This window comes from Labrus bergylta, chromosome 11 (genome assembly GCF_963930695.1).
Source record: "Labrus bergylta chromosome 11, fLabBer1.1, whole genome shotgun sequence".
Taxonomy (NCBI): Eukaryota; Metazoa; Chordata; class Actinopteri; order Labriformes; family Labridae; genus Labrus; species Labrus bergylta.
The window spans coordinates 23,809,879-23,826,284 of record NC_089205.1 but is presented as its reverse complement, the minus strand read 5'-3'; the positions used below and the strand labels follow the sequence as shown (position 1 = coordinate 23,826,284).

The window sequence follows — 16,406 nt, the reverse complement described above, 5'->3', positions numbered from 1 at the left end:
TCTCGAATGACTGGTTTTAATAATAATAATAATAATAATAATAATGATTATCATTTTGAAGATATTTGGGTAGTGTCTTTAATTTACAAATAGAAATGTGATTTGTTTGCTTAATTAAGACATTTGGGGATAGAAGTAGAAAAAGTTCAAATAAATACACTTTACAAGAAGCCACACTGAAAGTTAATAGATATAAAGCACTTACCAAAATATACATTTTCAGATTTGAATACAGACAACATTATTTATTAGGCTTTTTTGGCAAGTGGTCCTGGCAGTCTGTCAGAGAATGATGGATTATGTAACTTCTGTAGTCTGCTTCAGAGACGGAAAAATACAGCCGCTTTGCTCTATAGATCTTAATCAAACATGTCAACAACACATTCCCTTACTTAGTGGGGTAAGTCACATTACTGTAAACTTTATAATGGTCCTCTCATAACTAAAGTGAGTATCCTTCACCTTTTAGAAAAGACCTGACTGTTTGTGAAAATGGTGCAGTGTGATGATGGACAGTGAGCTTTACTTATGTCTTGTGAAAGAAAATTTGAGATTGGAAACAGAAGGAGGCCAGAAAGTGAAATCTTGAATAAGACCATCATTAAGCCTGTCATTGAAACCTCATAATGGTAAAACCTGGATCCGAACACTTTGGTCCTCCTAGGTATTATTGAAATTAACTACTCAAAATTCAAATCCTATATATATATATATATTTTTCATCCATATACCTCTTATTTTATTTTTATTTATCTATTCTGTTTTTATTTTTTGTACTACCTGCTTGCTACTTATTGCTGCAACGCCCGGATTTCCCCTCTGGGGATCAATAAATCATTATTTTATCTTATCTTATATCTTATCTCTTATATCTTATCTTATATCTTATCTTATCTTGTGCATTTTATATCCATCGAGTTCGACTAACATTTAACAACTCCAAAAGCTATGGGGACAAAACTAGCTGGAATCACAGACGTGTTAATGATACTTGTTTTGAGTGTTTGTCAGTACAGTGTGACACTAAAACAGATGCAGGTGCTTTTATGACATTTATTTTTAGCTTAAAAAAAAGTAAAACAAGTTCTTCATTAACATTTAAGCAAATAATAAGGGTCTGACACATATGGATTGTGAAGTCGCCCTATCCACTCAGGTGAGTTGAGGTTCTGCAGTCATACAAGGTGACCTGACCTGAAACTGTCACTCAAAACTCAGTAGGAGGATGTTGATTTATGTTCGCTTCAGTAGAGTACATTTCAAATGTCTTTACTGCCAGGGTAATGATAATAATAAGCTCAGTCGTGCTCATCTAGCTTAGGGCAGATATTAGTTTATCGTGGCATAGATGACGCCACTGCAGGCAAAACTTATCAAAGTAAATCGCAACCACGCCAGGAACACGTCAACTCTTTAGACTCAATGTTGTATGAGAGGCACTCTCACACAGCTGCATCCACAGCACTGACAGATATGCACATTACTGGGCCAAAGAGTTATTCAGTTAGGCCAATTAAAAAAACAGATTGGAGCATTTCCTGAACTACAAGTCCTACCGCTGTAGGTTAGATGAGGTACACATCATACTATTCATCATTCCTTACTTTGCAAATGTAAACTATGTCCTACATGTTGGAGATTAGATAGAAAGCTGATGTATTTGCATTGGTGAAACGGGTTCAGTTCAATTAAATGTATTAATAAAAGCAATACAGAAATTGGCAGGTAGCTCTTCAACAGTTTAACGTTCACAGACTTTGACTGTTAGGAGGTTGATCCTGCAGTAAAGGTGCAGTCAAGGGGAACCAGATGCATGTACGGAGGCTGCAGTCCTTGTCACAGTGACCGTGGGTTTTGAATCTGACCTTTGCCCTTTGCTGCATGTCATCCCCCTGCTCTCTCCTCCATGCATTTCTTGTCTCTCTTCATCTGTCCTGTCCAATAAAGCCTTCTTTTTGGCAGTTTGTCTGCCTGTTTCTTGATACAAACACACATTTCATGAGCTAAATGAATTCTCTAAATCTGTAAGACGTGTCATTTTGTTTAAAAGCCACATATTGATGCACAAAGGAGGTGATTCATTCAAGTTTGGAAAACTTGTGTTTATACGTTTTTGATGATTGTTTTGCTGACTGTGAGTTGTCACTTTCTGTTAGGATAAGCAAACAGCTGCCCGTTGGTGATGGTAATGAGTCATGCTAAGTCAAGTGAAATTGGATACCACTGTTGGTGATATCTGAGATCTTGTAAATGACTGGGTAATTGATCGGGAGATCACTGCTGAGTACAGTGTAGGAAATCTGAAGCCAAATGGAAAAGCAATTGAAGCCTCTGCCAGATGTTTTCTCAATTCTGAGACATGTTGTAAATGTTTAAAATATTGCCTGCTTTACTTCTAACTGCAGAATGTATTCGACCCTTTTGCAGCAAGATGAGCATGCCATTTGCTTCGACAGTTTTTCATGTAAAAAAAATACTCAATATTTATGGTCAAACAGATTTGATTTCCAACCCACAACAAATTACAAAATACTCATCATTAAGAACCTCAAACGTCATTATTGTACAGTATATATTTATGCATCCTGAATTAGGTTCAGTCAGCTGTCATATGACCCTCCCCATGAAGGACTGCAGATTTGCAAACTTTCAAACCTCTGATGGAATGATGCTTTTTGCTCCTGTACTATTCTATAACTTCAGTTAAAGTGATTTTTTTTTTTTAGGGTGTAAGAATTATATAACATGACAATTAACTTATACTTACAAGATTTCAAATGCAACATCTGTGCTTGGCCATAACACATGGAGGTGTGTCTCCTCCCTTGATCATGTCTGATTAAAAGGCTAGGGGCGCAAAACGTCACATGTGGTGATCCAATTCATTAAATGTGAATTGGAGCAGCTTCTGGTGTGCAGACTTAATCTTCCTTTTGACTTGAATATAGCATGCATTCAGAAATGAACCTTTTCAGCTCTACATGTAATAATTAGAGATAAGAGACCTTATTGGCAAGGAAGCTTCTGACATCACATTTCTTTTTGGAACAACGACTGAGTCCAGATGTGAATTGTGTCATTTAAAGCAACAGTATGGAGGAATTCAGTTTGGTTCAACTTGACGTGCTAACTGGCTTATTTTCCTAATTGAATGCTTGTGTGTGAACTAGTGCTGTAGAGCCGTACGCACTTCTCATGAGATGACTCTCAGCCTGCTGCCAGAGATAGGGCCGTACTGTGGACATGGGAGAGACACCATTCTCACCGGAGAAGTTATTGTGCTATTGAATTGACTCTTGAAAATACTGTTTTGTATTTGGGAAAGGTTTGTTACTGTTGCTTTAAGCAATAAGGTTCCTGATTAAAGGTCTATAAACTACCTTCTATATATTGTCAAATAACAGTTTATCTCTTCCTGTGTTTATGATGAAATAGGACTAATTAAAGCAGCATGTAAATGAAAACACAATGACAGTTAATACAGGGAATTAAATACTTGGTGCTGAACTATCTGTCTGGCTCAATAAAGCCCGTCATTGCAAACTGTATATTGTTTTCAAGGTTATATAACGGATGAACAACAACAAAAAAAGAAGGCTAAGTGTGTTGCAAGAGTTGGCTTTTATTTGTTGGCAGTGCCATCCACTTGTCTTTAGCTCATCCAAGAAGCCATAAACTGCGCTGAAGTGTTTTCACATGAGCCAAATAAGAGACACGCTGGACCTGACCCAAATGTCTGTGCACAACAGCTCACACAGGATCCCTGCAACCTCAGGGCAAATATTTCAACTGTCTGCATGATTACAAAACACCAGCTTCAATATGATGTACACAATCACTGCCATTTATTTCATGATGCCATCTGAAAATGAAATCCTAATTACCAATGTTGACAGTAACAAATAATAAAAATGTTCACATGATGTGAGTAGAGTTATTACAAACATTAACTATTGTATTTCAGGAAAATATACACTTCCCATCAGAAATGGAACAAGGTAACTCTTTTGCACATTTGACCGTTTTATCTTATTGTCTAAGTCTTTGAGTTTCCAGAAGAGGACTGCCAAGCTTGACCTAGAGCACACAGAACAATGAGTGGGCCATTGAAAAGGATCACTCAGAAACCTTTCTGATTTAAAGACTGGTAGTTCAAAATACAAACTGCTGACAAAATATTGACATAGAATATTAAGTATTTTAGACACTTTTCTGAAAGTAGGACTACATAAGGGCCTCAGAAGGACTTAGAAAAACAACCCAGACAATAATCTCTCAGAGGAGCGTGTCAAACTGGCATTATATCAAAGAATGCACTTTATTGGAAGATGTCTGAAAAGTAGAAAGAAAAAAAAAACACCCCGCAGTTGCATACAATGTTTCAGATGATATGAGCAAGACAAAATTTACATGAAACATTTAAGAAATTACAGCCAGAAAAAAATAAAAAAATTCAACCTAGTATAGTCTAAAAAAATACGATTTTCTTTTTGAATCTTTATCATGCAGAGATTTACAAATCATCAGAACCAGCTTGTCTTAAATCTTACCGCTTCAACTTTCACCTCGAGCACAAAACGTTCAAACACAGTTTCATATGCTAAATTGAAATCCTTTTTAAGAAATTGCAAAATTATAAAACACAAAACTTCAAAGCACCACTAAATCTTTGAAAGAATTATTGTATTTTTGTCAGTTATACCTATTACAGTATATTTGAAGTCACTGACTTTTTAAGTGTTTTTCCTGTATCAAAACATCACTTATAACCCCTGGGTTTGGTGTCTCTCTTCCATTACGTTGATATTTTCCCTTTTCTGTCCTCAGTCTCTTCCTCTCCTCCTGTTGCCAGCTGGTAAAGAAAAGAAAAGCGAATGAACGATAAATACATGTCAATCAGTCAACTGCACTGCATTAAAGTTTGGCATTGGCTCTGCTTTCATTGCTAGCCTTGAGGAAACACCAAGCTCTGCATAGCGGGAAGTGATGATAACATATAGACACAGAGCCCACAGGTGGGTACCTGCAGTGGAGGGAGGGCTCATGAACCCCTAGTCAGTACAAAAAGCAAAGCTTCAGCATAGCTTTTATGTGGGCATTGTGTTGACAAGCACGGTAGCAGAAGACACACCAGTACAATAGCCTTAAAGGAATAGTTCAACATTTTGGGAAATGTTCTTTATTGGTAAGTCTGTATGGTAAAGAAGCTACATTTAGCAGCCAGTTTGCTTAATGTAGCTCAGAGGCAGGAGACAGTGATAAGCAGCTATCTTTGCTCTGACCTTATAAAATCAAACATCTAGCACCTCCAAGTTTATTAATTAACACATCATATTATCTGTGTTCAACATGATGTTTTATAGGGACTTAGGGGCAGGACTCTTTCTTGGCCTGGTACAGAAACTTCCTTGAGTCTCTGTGAGGATACCATGAGATCAGGTGGAGACTCCAGGAAGTAACCGTACCTTTCCAGAAAATACAATTAGATTAGAAATACAAGCTTAAAAGGTAATTTGTGAGCTTAAGTTGTGTTGGAAGAAAAATATTTTTCTACCTTTAGATGCAGCCAGGCTAGCTGTTTCTCCCTGTTTTCAGTGCTAAGGTAAGCTAACGTGCAACTTGCTGCTGACCGTCACTACATATTTATCATACAGACATAAAAGTGGTTTTGATCTTCTACTGCAAGTCTTAGCAAAAGAAAACAAAAAAAGTCAAATATATGGAATTATTCCTTTAAGTATCTTGCCATGATTGAAGAGGTGCAATGGACATATGCTGCAGGAAGAGGAGTATGCCATGTGGACATGGCAGTGGACATGAGTGGACAGCCAGCTCGCACACTGCGCTGCATTTATTAAAAATGCAGGATTTCTTATCATCTAGATGTTACCTAAAACTCTTCTGGAAGCGGTTCTTCTTGAACTGCCTTCTATAGAGGCAAACAAACATGTAAGGCACAAACTGTTATTATTGATTCTTTTCTCCCCGTCACTGAAACGGATTAAACTCACCTTGGATCATTTTGGTAAGTCTGTCGGTGTCAATATCAGCATTCCCTTCAATGGTGGTAAAACCTGAAAGGTCAGTGCCTGAGGGAAATAAAGATAAAGAATGATTGTTATATTATTACAATGATTACACATTCATAAGAATAACATATACTGTACATTGTTCCGAAACATTTTTGAACATTTACAAACTCAAGTTATTTACATATTATGAAGGAGTTGACATGCAGAGAGCTCATTCATCATGGATAATCAATGTCACAAATCTAAGACAATAATGTTTATGTTTATTACTCAATGCTTAAATAACTATAGTCATCCTGAAACTTGTGTGATCACTTCTGAAAGTAGCTCCACTGACCTTCCAGATCAAAATTGGAGGTGCCAGTTCTGACGGAGGACTGAGGACCTGTGGACACAATCCTAGTGACTTTGGTGATGACGGGTTCAGCTTCCATCACCCTAGTGACTTTGGTGATGACGGGTTCCCCTTCCATCACCCTGGTAACCTTGATGGTGGGTTGTTGGATAACCCTGGTCACTTTGGTTACTTTAGGGACTATAAAAGAAGAAGGCTTATTTCACTAAATTGACACAAAGGCATCATACTGTAGCATGGCCCTTCGATACAGAGAATTTTCCATTTGTATGCTGAAATCATAACAAGTGGACCTTTCACTGGATCTGAAAGGTTGCTTTCAGGACAAAATGTGATTCATAATCAAAAACTTTGATGATTTTTGCACTGCTGTCTAAATTATGAAATGTTGTTATTTTTACATGTTTGGTAATTTATACTCAAAATATAAAAAAACTGTATTATACTCCTTGTTACTGAGTTGCCAGTAGCAAACGGAAATAACTTTTTCTTTCCATGTAATAAAACTTTGTAAGTTGCTTTTAGATTTGTGGAATTATCTGGATTAAGAGGAAGTGTCTGTGATTTATTAGCTTGTGTGTAAACTTAACAGTCAGTAACCTCCCTATTTCTGTGAAGGGAAACTTTTTCATTAAACAAATGTAACTTCTGAGACTTGTTTACTACTGATTAAGAATCACATGATGATGATAATACTCTGTAATCATCATTACTGTACCTTCCTGGACGACAGTGATGATCCTCTCTAATGACAACAGGAGATATAACGGCATTAATGACAGTGAAGAAGACTTTTGTTTGATCTGAAATATCATCTTTCAAAAAGACAAAATAACATATAAACATGATAATCTGATACTTACTCAAAAATGTGAGGGGGATTTCCTGATATCTGAATCCTGAAATGTACTGTAAAAATAGTAAGCAGATTACTAAGAGTTGTAAAGCATCATCCTAGTCAATAATAAATGTTGCATAAAAGAAGCCTAACATTATTAACTAAGTATTAGTAGAAACAAACCAAATGACAAGATCAATCAGAGCCGTTACATTTGAACACCCTTACTCAAAATCAAAGGCTTAATGCTTTACACTGATTAGGTTTCAAGCAGGTGCATGTCTTGTACTTTATGGTGAGTTATATAAGTTTCCTTTTGGCAGCAAAGGTGGAATAAAATAACCTGCACCCTGCCCTTTAGCCTTGCAGCTTTAATAAAGAAGAAAAACATTTTGAATATGACACCTTGATCTGCATGTAAGAGATGAGCCTCTTCAATAGCATGAGGAAATCCTGGCTTCCAACAGGGATATCTGAAAGAAAGCGGAGGGCGTTAACTGCAGCTGAGCCTTGACAACGGTTATAAAAACAGCGCAGAGAGTTCAACTTATGAGATTAATAAAAACAACAGGAATCTAAATAGCACACATTAACGACACGTTAAGAGCTGACACGGTGAATACTGTACCTCCAGGATACAAGACTTGGTGGACAAAGTGAACAACTCCATTTGAGGCCATGATATCAGATTCAGGGACTTGGACAGTATTCACTTGCATTGTGTTGTTAGCCTGAGGGTGACAGTTAAAACTATTAAACTGAAGAAAACCACAAATGAACGGGCTTGAATCAACCTGTACCTTAAATATGAGGATAGAGCGCTTCTACATTAAACTGCCTTCATTATTCTATTGAAGTCACTGAGTTCAAAACTAAGATTTTATCAGACCATAATATATGACACCACCATAAATATGATGAAGGATTTGATTATATTTTCATTCCTTTTAACTTAAAGCTAACAAAAGATATAAAGCTTGAACTGTTCCAGGTAAAGTTTTATTGAATTAGGATAACAGATGTTCAGTCTTACTGCATTATATACTTACAAGCATCACTTTGAGGTTGCTGCCCTGGAGAGACTTAAGAAGGTTTGTAACCCCAGCCTCCAAACCCCCACCAATGAAGACACCATTATTGAAGTGATAAAGGAGGATGGTTCTGAGTGCATTTAAGTCACCTGAAATACAGAGAGGCATAAAGGTAAACTATGAATCTATTTTGTGCCATCTTTCAAACACATGAAACGATAAAGGGAGTCTGGGACACCTACTCTTCAACAAATCCATATCACTTGAGCTCAAACTAGCAAAAGCCCTATCGCTCGGGGCGAACAGAGTGTAGTCTCCCTCCTGTCTCAGCAAGTCGGTCAAGCCAGCTGCTTCCATCAGAGACAAAAAGATCCTGCAGCACAGAGACGAGAACAGTAAGTTGCCTGTTAGAGAAACCACTGAGGACCGACATTGCAACAACTATGATTTTCTCAATCCCATATGTTCCACATGGATTTAATGGAAAGACTCAAAAATATGTGCTTAAGTATTACAATGCATTTTAAAACCACAGTTTCTCTAACATTGCTTTGCACTCACTTGAACCCTCCGTTTCCAGTCAGAATCTCGAACATATTTTTTTCCGCTGGTTTCAACAGAGTCCTCATGACATGGAGGGCCCCATTGCTTCCTTCTTTACTCCCTCTGATCAGACAGGAATTCTCAATGCACACAGCCTGCAAAAAACATCCAAAAGGAAATGGCAAGGGATTAATGTTATGTCTCAAAGACATAAGAATTGATGGTCAAATGATCCAGGGGGAATGCATATAGTGTGTGTTTGATGGCACTCAGCCACCATTTAAGGGGGCGAAACTTCAGAGAAGAGGACGCACTGTGCGATAGATGAAAACCCTCAAGGTTTTTCCTCCAATAGTCTCCAGCCGCTGGCCATTGTACAGCTGTCCCAGGATAAGCTTATTCTTCAAGACGTGGTTCTCAAGGATAATCCTGAGCAACCTCTGATCCATCGACATCACTTCATCTGAAGCAGAAAAAAATGTTTTATATTACAATTAGAAATCAAATATATCGGCACCATTGCACATTTATATATATTGTATTCTCTTTAGCAATTTTATATATTTTCTTTTTCATTATTTTGGCCACATATTTCCTGAGGCCAGCAGCAACAGCTCTAACTGTGAACAAACTCACATGTGCTCTCAGTGACTTGATTTACTGCATAAGACATGATTTGTAGGTTGCTGAACATGGAAGAATGTATGCTTTGAATGTAAATTTCCTGTAACATCCAGCTGTTGCTGCTTTTTGCATTCCTTACACCCATTAAAACCATGTGCCAAAAAAGATAAAAGTATTCTCCCTCAATTAATTACACATTCTTGTTACAGAAACAAAACATTCCACTCCCTTCGGGTAAAGTTCGGGAATGTTTTGTGGAGGAGAGGGTATTTGGTGTTAGATGGCATGAAGCTTCTGCAGTGTCCTAATAAATCAGCACTTAATCTCACTTTGGATATTTACATGTATTTTTATTCATGAGTCAGCATGCAAAGGAAAAACATATATTCCCTTAATTCCACACTGTAAGCAAGTGTGGTTCAACCAAGTATCATGTTCAGCCAGCTGCAGAGAGGAAAAGAGAGAACATGTATGATGTTATGATCAGTTTATGACTCACCAGTGAAGGCAGCATTGAGAGGAGCCAGCAAAGTGTACTCAGCCTCTGGTCTCATGGCAGCAGACAGACCCAGCTCGGACACCATGTCACCAAAAGTTGACTGAGAACTTCCAACCAGTTCCATCACCTGCTTGGCTTGAAGGGCACAGGACATCCCAACACTGTTAGCATATTGCTACATAAAGGCAGATGTGTACAAACTAGAAGAAAATAGATGTGAGTTGTACCTGAGTCTGGCATGAGTACTTTGTCGATAAGATGGATGACACCGTTAGTGGTGACAATGTCCTTCTTGAGCACCATCTTGATGCCATTGACTGTTATGCTTTCGCCATCACAGCCAATCTCAATGTTGTTGCCCTCCAAGGTCTCATGAGAGGTGCCAGCCATGATGGCCTCAGAGCACTGGACCGACTTCAGGAGGTGGAATTTAAGAAGAGCTGAAAATGCAAGGAATGTCTAAAATTACTGTGTTGGCACGTTATAGGTTGACATTTATTTGAATGTAAAGAAGATCAGTTGTTTCCAAGAACTTTATATGTTTTTTTCCCATGTTACACTGCAGCTGTATGAATATGGATTTAACACCCTGGGAACCTGGAGATCCCTTGGATCCCTATGGTCCTTAATAGAGAAGACTCAGGATTTCTTCACAGTTCTTTTTAACTGTCTATGAAATGGTATGATTTCACATTATAGGGCAAGCTGTGGGCTAATAAAAACTTTGGGTAGTTGCCAATTTGACCAGGTTGCTCAGTGAAGCTGTAAACTAGTACACTGAGATGCTGTTGAAAGTGCTCTTACAGTAACGTCATGAGCCTGTCCAAGTTGTATAAGTGCGCATGTGCAGAAAAAAAATGTTTAACGTCCACGCTCTGTTCTGGCAACAGTGACGATGAGCATGTGTATTATTCCCCCGTGAATATATATATGATTTACTGGTCCAGTCCTTTAAGATGTTAGCGCCAACAGAAGCAGCTGTTTCCTGCCTCCAACACAAACTAGTGTCAAAAATACCGAGGCTCTGGACATCTGTTTTGTTCTCCATTTTTTCTTTCTGAGTACTCAAAATTACAGAATCATTTTGAGAATATTGAACCAAAGTGTCAAATGATGTGATGCATTGTTTATCTCTCCAAACACAATTTCACGTACGACTTCAGAAACTCAAGTCTTATTTTTATTACTCTCTAACACAACGTTGTTACAAACAGCTTGCCAAATGTGTGCACGTTCCAGTTCTGTTGTGGCTTCATCTGTTTTGTATTGGAAGAAGTTGAACACGTAAAAAAAAATCCCTTAAAGGGTGATTACGTCTAGCAGACATCTTTCCAGGGAACCCCTGCATGTCTGTTTCTGATCCTTCATCATTAAAGATAAATACGGTCCTAGCTTTCCATAGTTAATATAAAGCCCCAGTTTCCGCAGCAATGTTTCAAACAGCCTTGAGTGGACAAGAACAGGCTTCTCAGAATAAAAGTCTGGTTTACCTTGAAGGGCCTCCTTGTCGCTCTGAATTCTCTCCAGTACATCGCTGCCCAGACTGTCAAAGGCTTCGTTGGTGGGAGCAAAGAGAGTGTATTGTCCTGCCTCACCAAGCTTGTCCAGCAGTCCAGCAGTTTGAGCTAAGTCCTAGAAGGGAATTTCAAGTAAAAGATGAGCATATTTAAGGTACAATTTACTTACAATACAGAGTCCAATTGAAACAACAGCTGTTGCATTCTTTAGGTCTTCTTCAAGTGATAGATTGCTCTGAATGCTTAAAACCTTTCTTAATAAAATTAACTATTTATCAGATCTGGCAAATTTAAGGGTAACTTATGTGCACTATACCCGGAAAATGAAGAATAGAGGGAATAAAGGATTTGTGTTTTTATGCACATGAAACTAAAAATAATAAACCTCTGCAGCATTATTGTCCTCGGGTCCTTGTGTGTACTCACACTCAAAGTTGTCAGGTCATCGTTAACCTCGATGACATCCTGGATTGTGCTCCCAACAGCGCTGATAACACGGTCAATGACATGCACAACTCCATTGGTTGCAACCTGGTTGCCGTGGATAATCCTGGCGCAGTTTACGGTCACCACCTGCACACAACATGCTTCAGTGTTATACCATTGAAAACTGATTAAGGGAGAACTGCAAGGGGTTTGCTTTTATAATACCGAATGGTTATACTCACCCCATTGGAGTAATGGTTAATATAGAGACCAAGGTCATTGTACATGGAGCTGACGGTCATTCCATTCTTTAAATCTTTGGTCAAGAGGCGTTTGTTGGCCATGTGGTAGTGCAGAGCGTTGTACAGTTCTATGTTCACATTGCTGACCAGTGCAGACCTGACTGTCTGTTGGGTGAAGAAAAAGAGAGATTAAAACCTCATAAAAAGAGAAGTGCAACTGATTATTGTTGTTTCTTTACTCACCTCGTCCAGCTCCTCCCAGGCTTCGTTGCTGGGTGCAAATAAGGTAAAAGATCCAGGTCCCTCAATTTCAGGCCTAAGCTCAGAAATGTCAGAGTATTGTTGGGTTGATGTGGCCTTCACCAGACCCAAGGTGCCATACACATGGTCGATCGGGGCCACTAAGAGAAGTTAAAAATAAGCATGAGCCTGTTTTTTCTGAAGAACGAACACACTAAAGAATGAAAGTCTTGAAAACAAAGACTGAACATGTGTTGATGATGACAAAAGACATCTTCTTGTAGTTTGCTTGGTCTGTTTTCAAAAATAGCTCACAGCTTTTCCACATTTGGCGGAGACATCCTCATTTAACCTTTTGTTAGTTTACTTAATATAACACCTAACATACTGTACCTGCAGGGCAACCTTTGGTCACGCCTTCCATCTTCATGTACCCTGGGCAGCACTCATAAAGCACAGTCCTGCAGATCCAAAATGGGTATGACATAAGTTAAGACACACATATCTGAAGTTCTAATAATATAAAGAATCTTTCTAAATAGCTGTGTACGATGTTCAAATTTCCAGCTGAATCATCATACAGCTTGGCTTTGTGTAAACATAATTTCCATCATTACACTAACAGATGCAACAGATTGTCTTCCTTTTTCACTGTGAAGAATTATTATTTTGACCTCACAAAGCTGCATTATAATTAGAGTTGAATTAGAGTCTGTTTGAGTTGATCTGAAAAACAATACTATTCCCTAGTTTCTGTATTGCTTTTTTTCCATAGAGACTTTGAGAATAAACAGACAGACAATTGTTACTTCTTTTTTAGATCAATTAGATATAAATGTGAAGGGTTAGTTTTGCTCTTGGACAGATATATGAGAAGCAGTGTCTCCTCTCTGCTAACCATAAACCATGCTGAACACCATAGCCTGAGGAGGAAAGTAGAATTCAAGTGCAGCTGCTACATATAAACATGACTATACCCCTTGTGTCAGCACGTCTGAACATGTTGAAACTATAGCATTGTTTCCAGCTCTTGGAAACAAGAGATTAGGATATGTACAGTCACCTCAAATAGCTAGTGGCTATGCAACAATAAAAGACCCACAAGACAAAAAGAAACACTGCAGATGTGCCCATATGGGGGGTAAACCATACCACATGTCCAGAGTTGGCTGAGAAGTAAATTACTGTTTGCTGCCAAGTTTTTACTGTTAGGAAACTCGAACAGGGGAACTGCTTTCTCCCTCATTGTACACTTAAACATTATTAAGATAATCACAACTAATAGGCACTTTTTTTTACCATAACTTTAATATATGTTACAGGTTAAAATGTTACAGGTGAGTGCAAGTGATCACCATGAAACAATTGTGTCACAAAAGAAGAATATGAAGTGGACAACTTTTAATCACTAGAACATAGTGAGCAAACATAGAGTCTTTTTTGTTTTAAAGAAAATATTTAAGTATTTACTTGTTTCTATTACAGTGTTTTTTTTCATGGCTGTGATCCACAGTCAACGCTTCAGACAATGTACAGACAGAGGCTTCAGGGTCATGGCTCACTGCACATCTTAAACAGTTGCATTTGACTCAAAGTTGAATGGAGTTTGAGGGAAGGGGATGAGATCACTCCAGGCCTATTGGGGCACAGTCAGCAAAACCTTCGCTACATTTCTCTCCCACACTGAGGGATTGTGTCTGGCCATGGATTCGGAAACTTTTGACTTGTCAGCATCTCTATAAAAGAACTGTTCCACTGAGATTCATGGTAACTTTGTAAAACGTTACATAAAATGTGTGGTTTTATTTCAATTCAACCCATCACTAATGGGCAGTTTGGTTGTACAACATTTTGTTGGAGACAAAGCTCCTCTGGAAGCAGAAATTATATTATTAGTTGAATCAAAGCCCTGTCGGGGTTAAAACCAAGACAACTTTGGCTGGCTTAATAAAGTGAGATTGAACCTTAGTTGCCAGAAACTACTGTTATAATGGCTTTTACTTCCTGACTGATCTTTTTGTGTGAGCATAGACACTGATGTTAAAGCTAGGTGTACTCATGTACTAGGGGAAATTTACAACTGATTATCCAAATCGTATGTCCTGAAATCAGCTCCAACGAACTGTGTGCAGAATTAAGGAAACAAACATACTGAAGTGAAATATGGAAAATGATCTTGTTATCATGCCATTGAACTGATTCTCATAGTCCCTGGCTGGACCGATTTAATTATTTTCCAGCAGTCAATTCTGTAGACTTTTTTCAATTTGATCAATTTCCAAGTTGAGTGTAGACATCCTGAGGAGCTAAACCTGGTCAGAGAGTTTAGCTTGACTTTGGCATAGTGAGAGCACAGAGGGCAGGCTGAAAATTTGTGTGTGAGAGGGAGGGGGGAGAGACTGTAAAATAGGCATGGCGTCTATCCATGTTTAAGCTCAAAAGTGCTGAGAGGGCTGGAACAATAAGAGAAAAAGAGCTTTTCTAAATGATTGAGTGTAACACTTTTCCATTCATGAATACGGTCAACATTTTGCAGCCACATCACATACTGGAATCAGTGGTTCACCACTGCAGCATCAGACGACGACCAGGCTTCCTAAGTTATAAAAAAAAAAACTAAATTCCATTTTATAGGATCGAACGGGACATTCTTCATTACAAAGGATTTAGGGCTGCGTCCATAAATGTGTTTTTCATTTTAAGCGGTAGTTTGATTCAAAGTAAGATAACAGATGTCAGTCTCTATGGAAACATTCAAGTTTCCATGAAAACCCTTAAAGAAGAAGCAGAGGAAGAAAATGAAGTATAATGCTCTCCAAAACATAGAGAAATGATACTCAAGTTCAATTTATCAGTCATTGGATTTGCTTGTAATGTTCATATTTGAACTAGAAAAACAACTTCTTTTTGGGAGACAAAACAGCACTCACGCTTTCTTTCCACAGATGGCCCCTTGGTACCAGTTACGACAAGTGCTGAAGTACTTCTTCTTGGTCCCCATGACTTGCTGGAGCGCACAGACATTGGGTCTAGTGAGAATGAAGGGTGAAAAGGGAAGGCGAGGAAGTATTAGTTAACAGGTAAAACACATGAAATTCTTTGAAAACTATAAAATGTTATAACGTTTTTTTGGACAACTTCTGTAAGTGTTTTAGTTTGAATAATTACTTTGCAATGAACCTCCTACTTCTGAATATGAATAATGACTCTGCTGGTTTCCTCCTTTTATATGGGAATTTATTTTAAATCAATAAGATTTGTATGACTTTTGCCAGAACTGAACAATAGATATTTATGAAACAATTGTGAATAAATTAAAATTCAGCAGATTCCAAACAGAATTAAAAATAGAAATGTGAAGAAATTACAAGAAATCATTTTTCTAATGGTCAAGGTTAAAGCTATTTGCATGCAAAATGAAAAAAATAAATAAACTACATCACAAGGGTGTAACAAAAAAACAACCTTTAAAATAACTCTAATGCAAAAATGGATAAACTTACCCCTGTGTTCTCGCCCTGATGCGACTGTGGGCAACTATTTTGTCATAGGCTGAAGAGTCAGCTTTGTCAAATGTAGAGAGCACAAAGAGTGCAAAGGCAGCTGCAAAAAGGAGCTTCATCCTCGATTCCTTTGCCTGCTCTTCCAGACCCAGAGTAACGGGAGAGGACTCAGAGCAGGGGTTTATATAGCACAAGGCTTACCCTCCACTCAGGGAGGATGGTAACATTCATGGACCACCCAGTACCTCTCAATAACTTCATTCTATGTGCAAATGTACAGGGCTTTGTGATAGTTTTGTGATCATTTATATTAATTACATATAGTGTCAGATCTAGTAATTTCTAAGATGTTTCAAGGTGCATACATTTATCATAAAGGAATACAATATTAAATCATTCTTGTTAATTTCACTTGTTTTAAGAATAAATTAAAGAAACAATGACATTACAGTATAAAGTCAGCACTTGAGATTAATAAACGATTATTTAAATTAAAACGCTGACATTGCATTGAGTTAAATAAGCTGGACTCATTATCTTAGTTTAAAACAACATT

The 16,406-nt window shown here is 37.9% G+C and overlaps 1 protein-coding gene across 2 annotated transcripts; it reads right to left on the bottom strand.

Annotated features, from left to right (window-relative positions):
• Positions 1 to 3,823: 3,823 nt before the first annotated feature.
• Positions 3,824 to 16,013, bottom strand: postnb (periostin, osteoblast specific factor b). 2 transcript variants are annotated; one of them, XM_020634896.3, is made up of 21 exons: positions 15,851 to 16,013; positions 15,278 to 15,376; positions 12,741 to 12,808; positions 12,351 to 12,508; positions 12,108 to 12,272; positions 11,866 to 12,012; positions 11,413 to 11,554; positions 10,150 to 10,362; positions 9,923 to 10,057; positions 9,114 to 9,262; positions 8,818 to 8,954; positions 8,499 to 8,629; positions 8,275 to 8,405; positions 7,854 to 7,956; positions 7,631 to 7,698; positions 7,251 to 7,296; positions 7,106 to 7,132; positions 6,370 to 6,567; positions 6,012 to 6,089; positions 5,891 to 5,929; positions 3,824 to 4,852 (listed from the first exon to the last, which is right to left on the bottom strand). In XM_020634896.3, exons 1-21 carry the CDS (start codon positions 15,967 to 15,969, stop codon positions 4,824 to 4,826), a joined length of 2,382 nt encoding a protein of 793 aa, XP_020490552.2. In that variant the 5' UTR covers positions 15,970 to 16,013; the 3' UTR covers positions 3,824 to 4,823. The 2 variants fall into 2 exon arrangements, with proteins under 2 accessions (XP_020490552.2, XP_065816412.1); XM_065960340.1 differs by lacking the exon at positions 5,891 to 5,929.
• Positions 16,014 to 16,406: the final 393 nt, after the last annotated feature.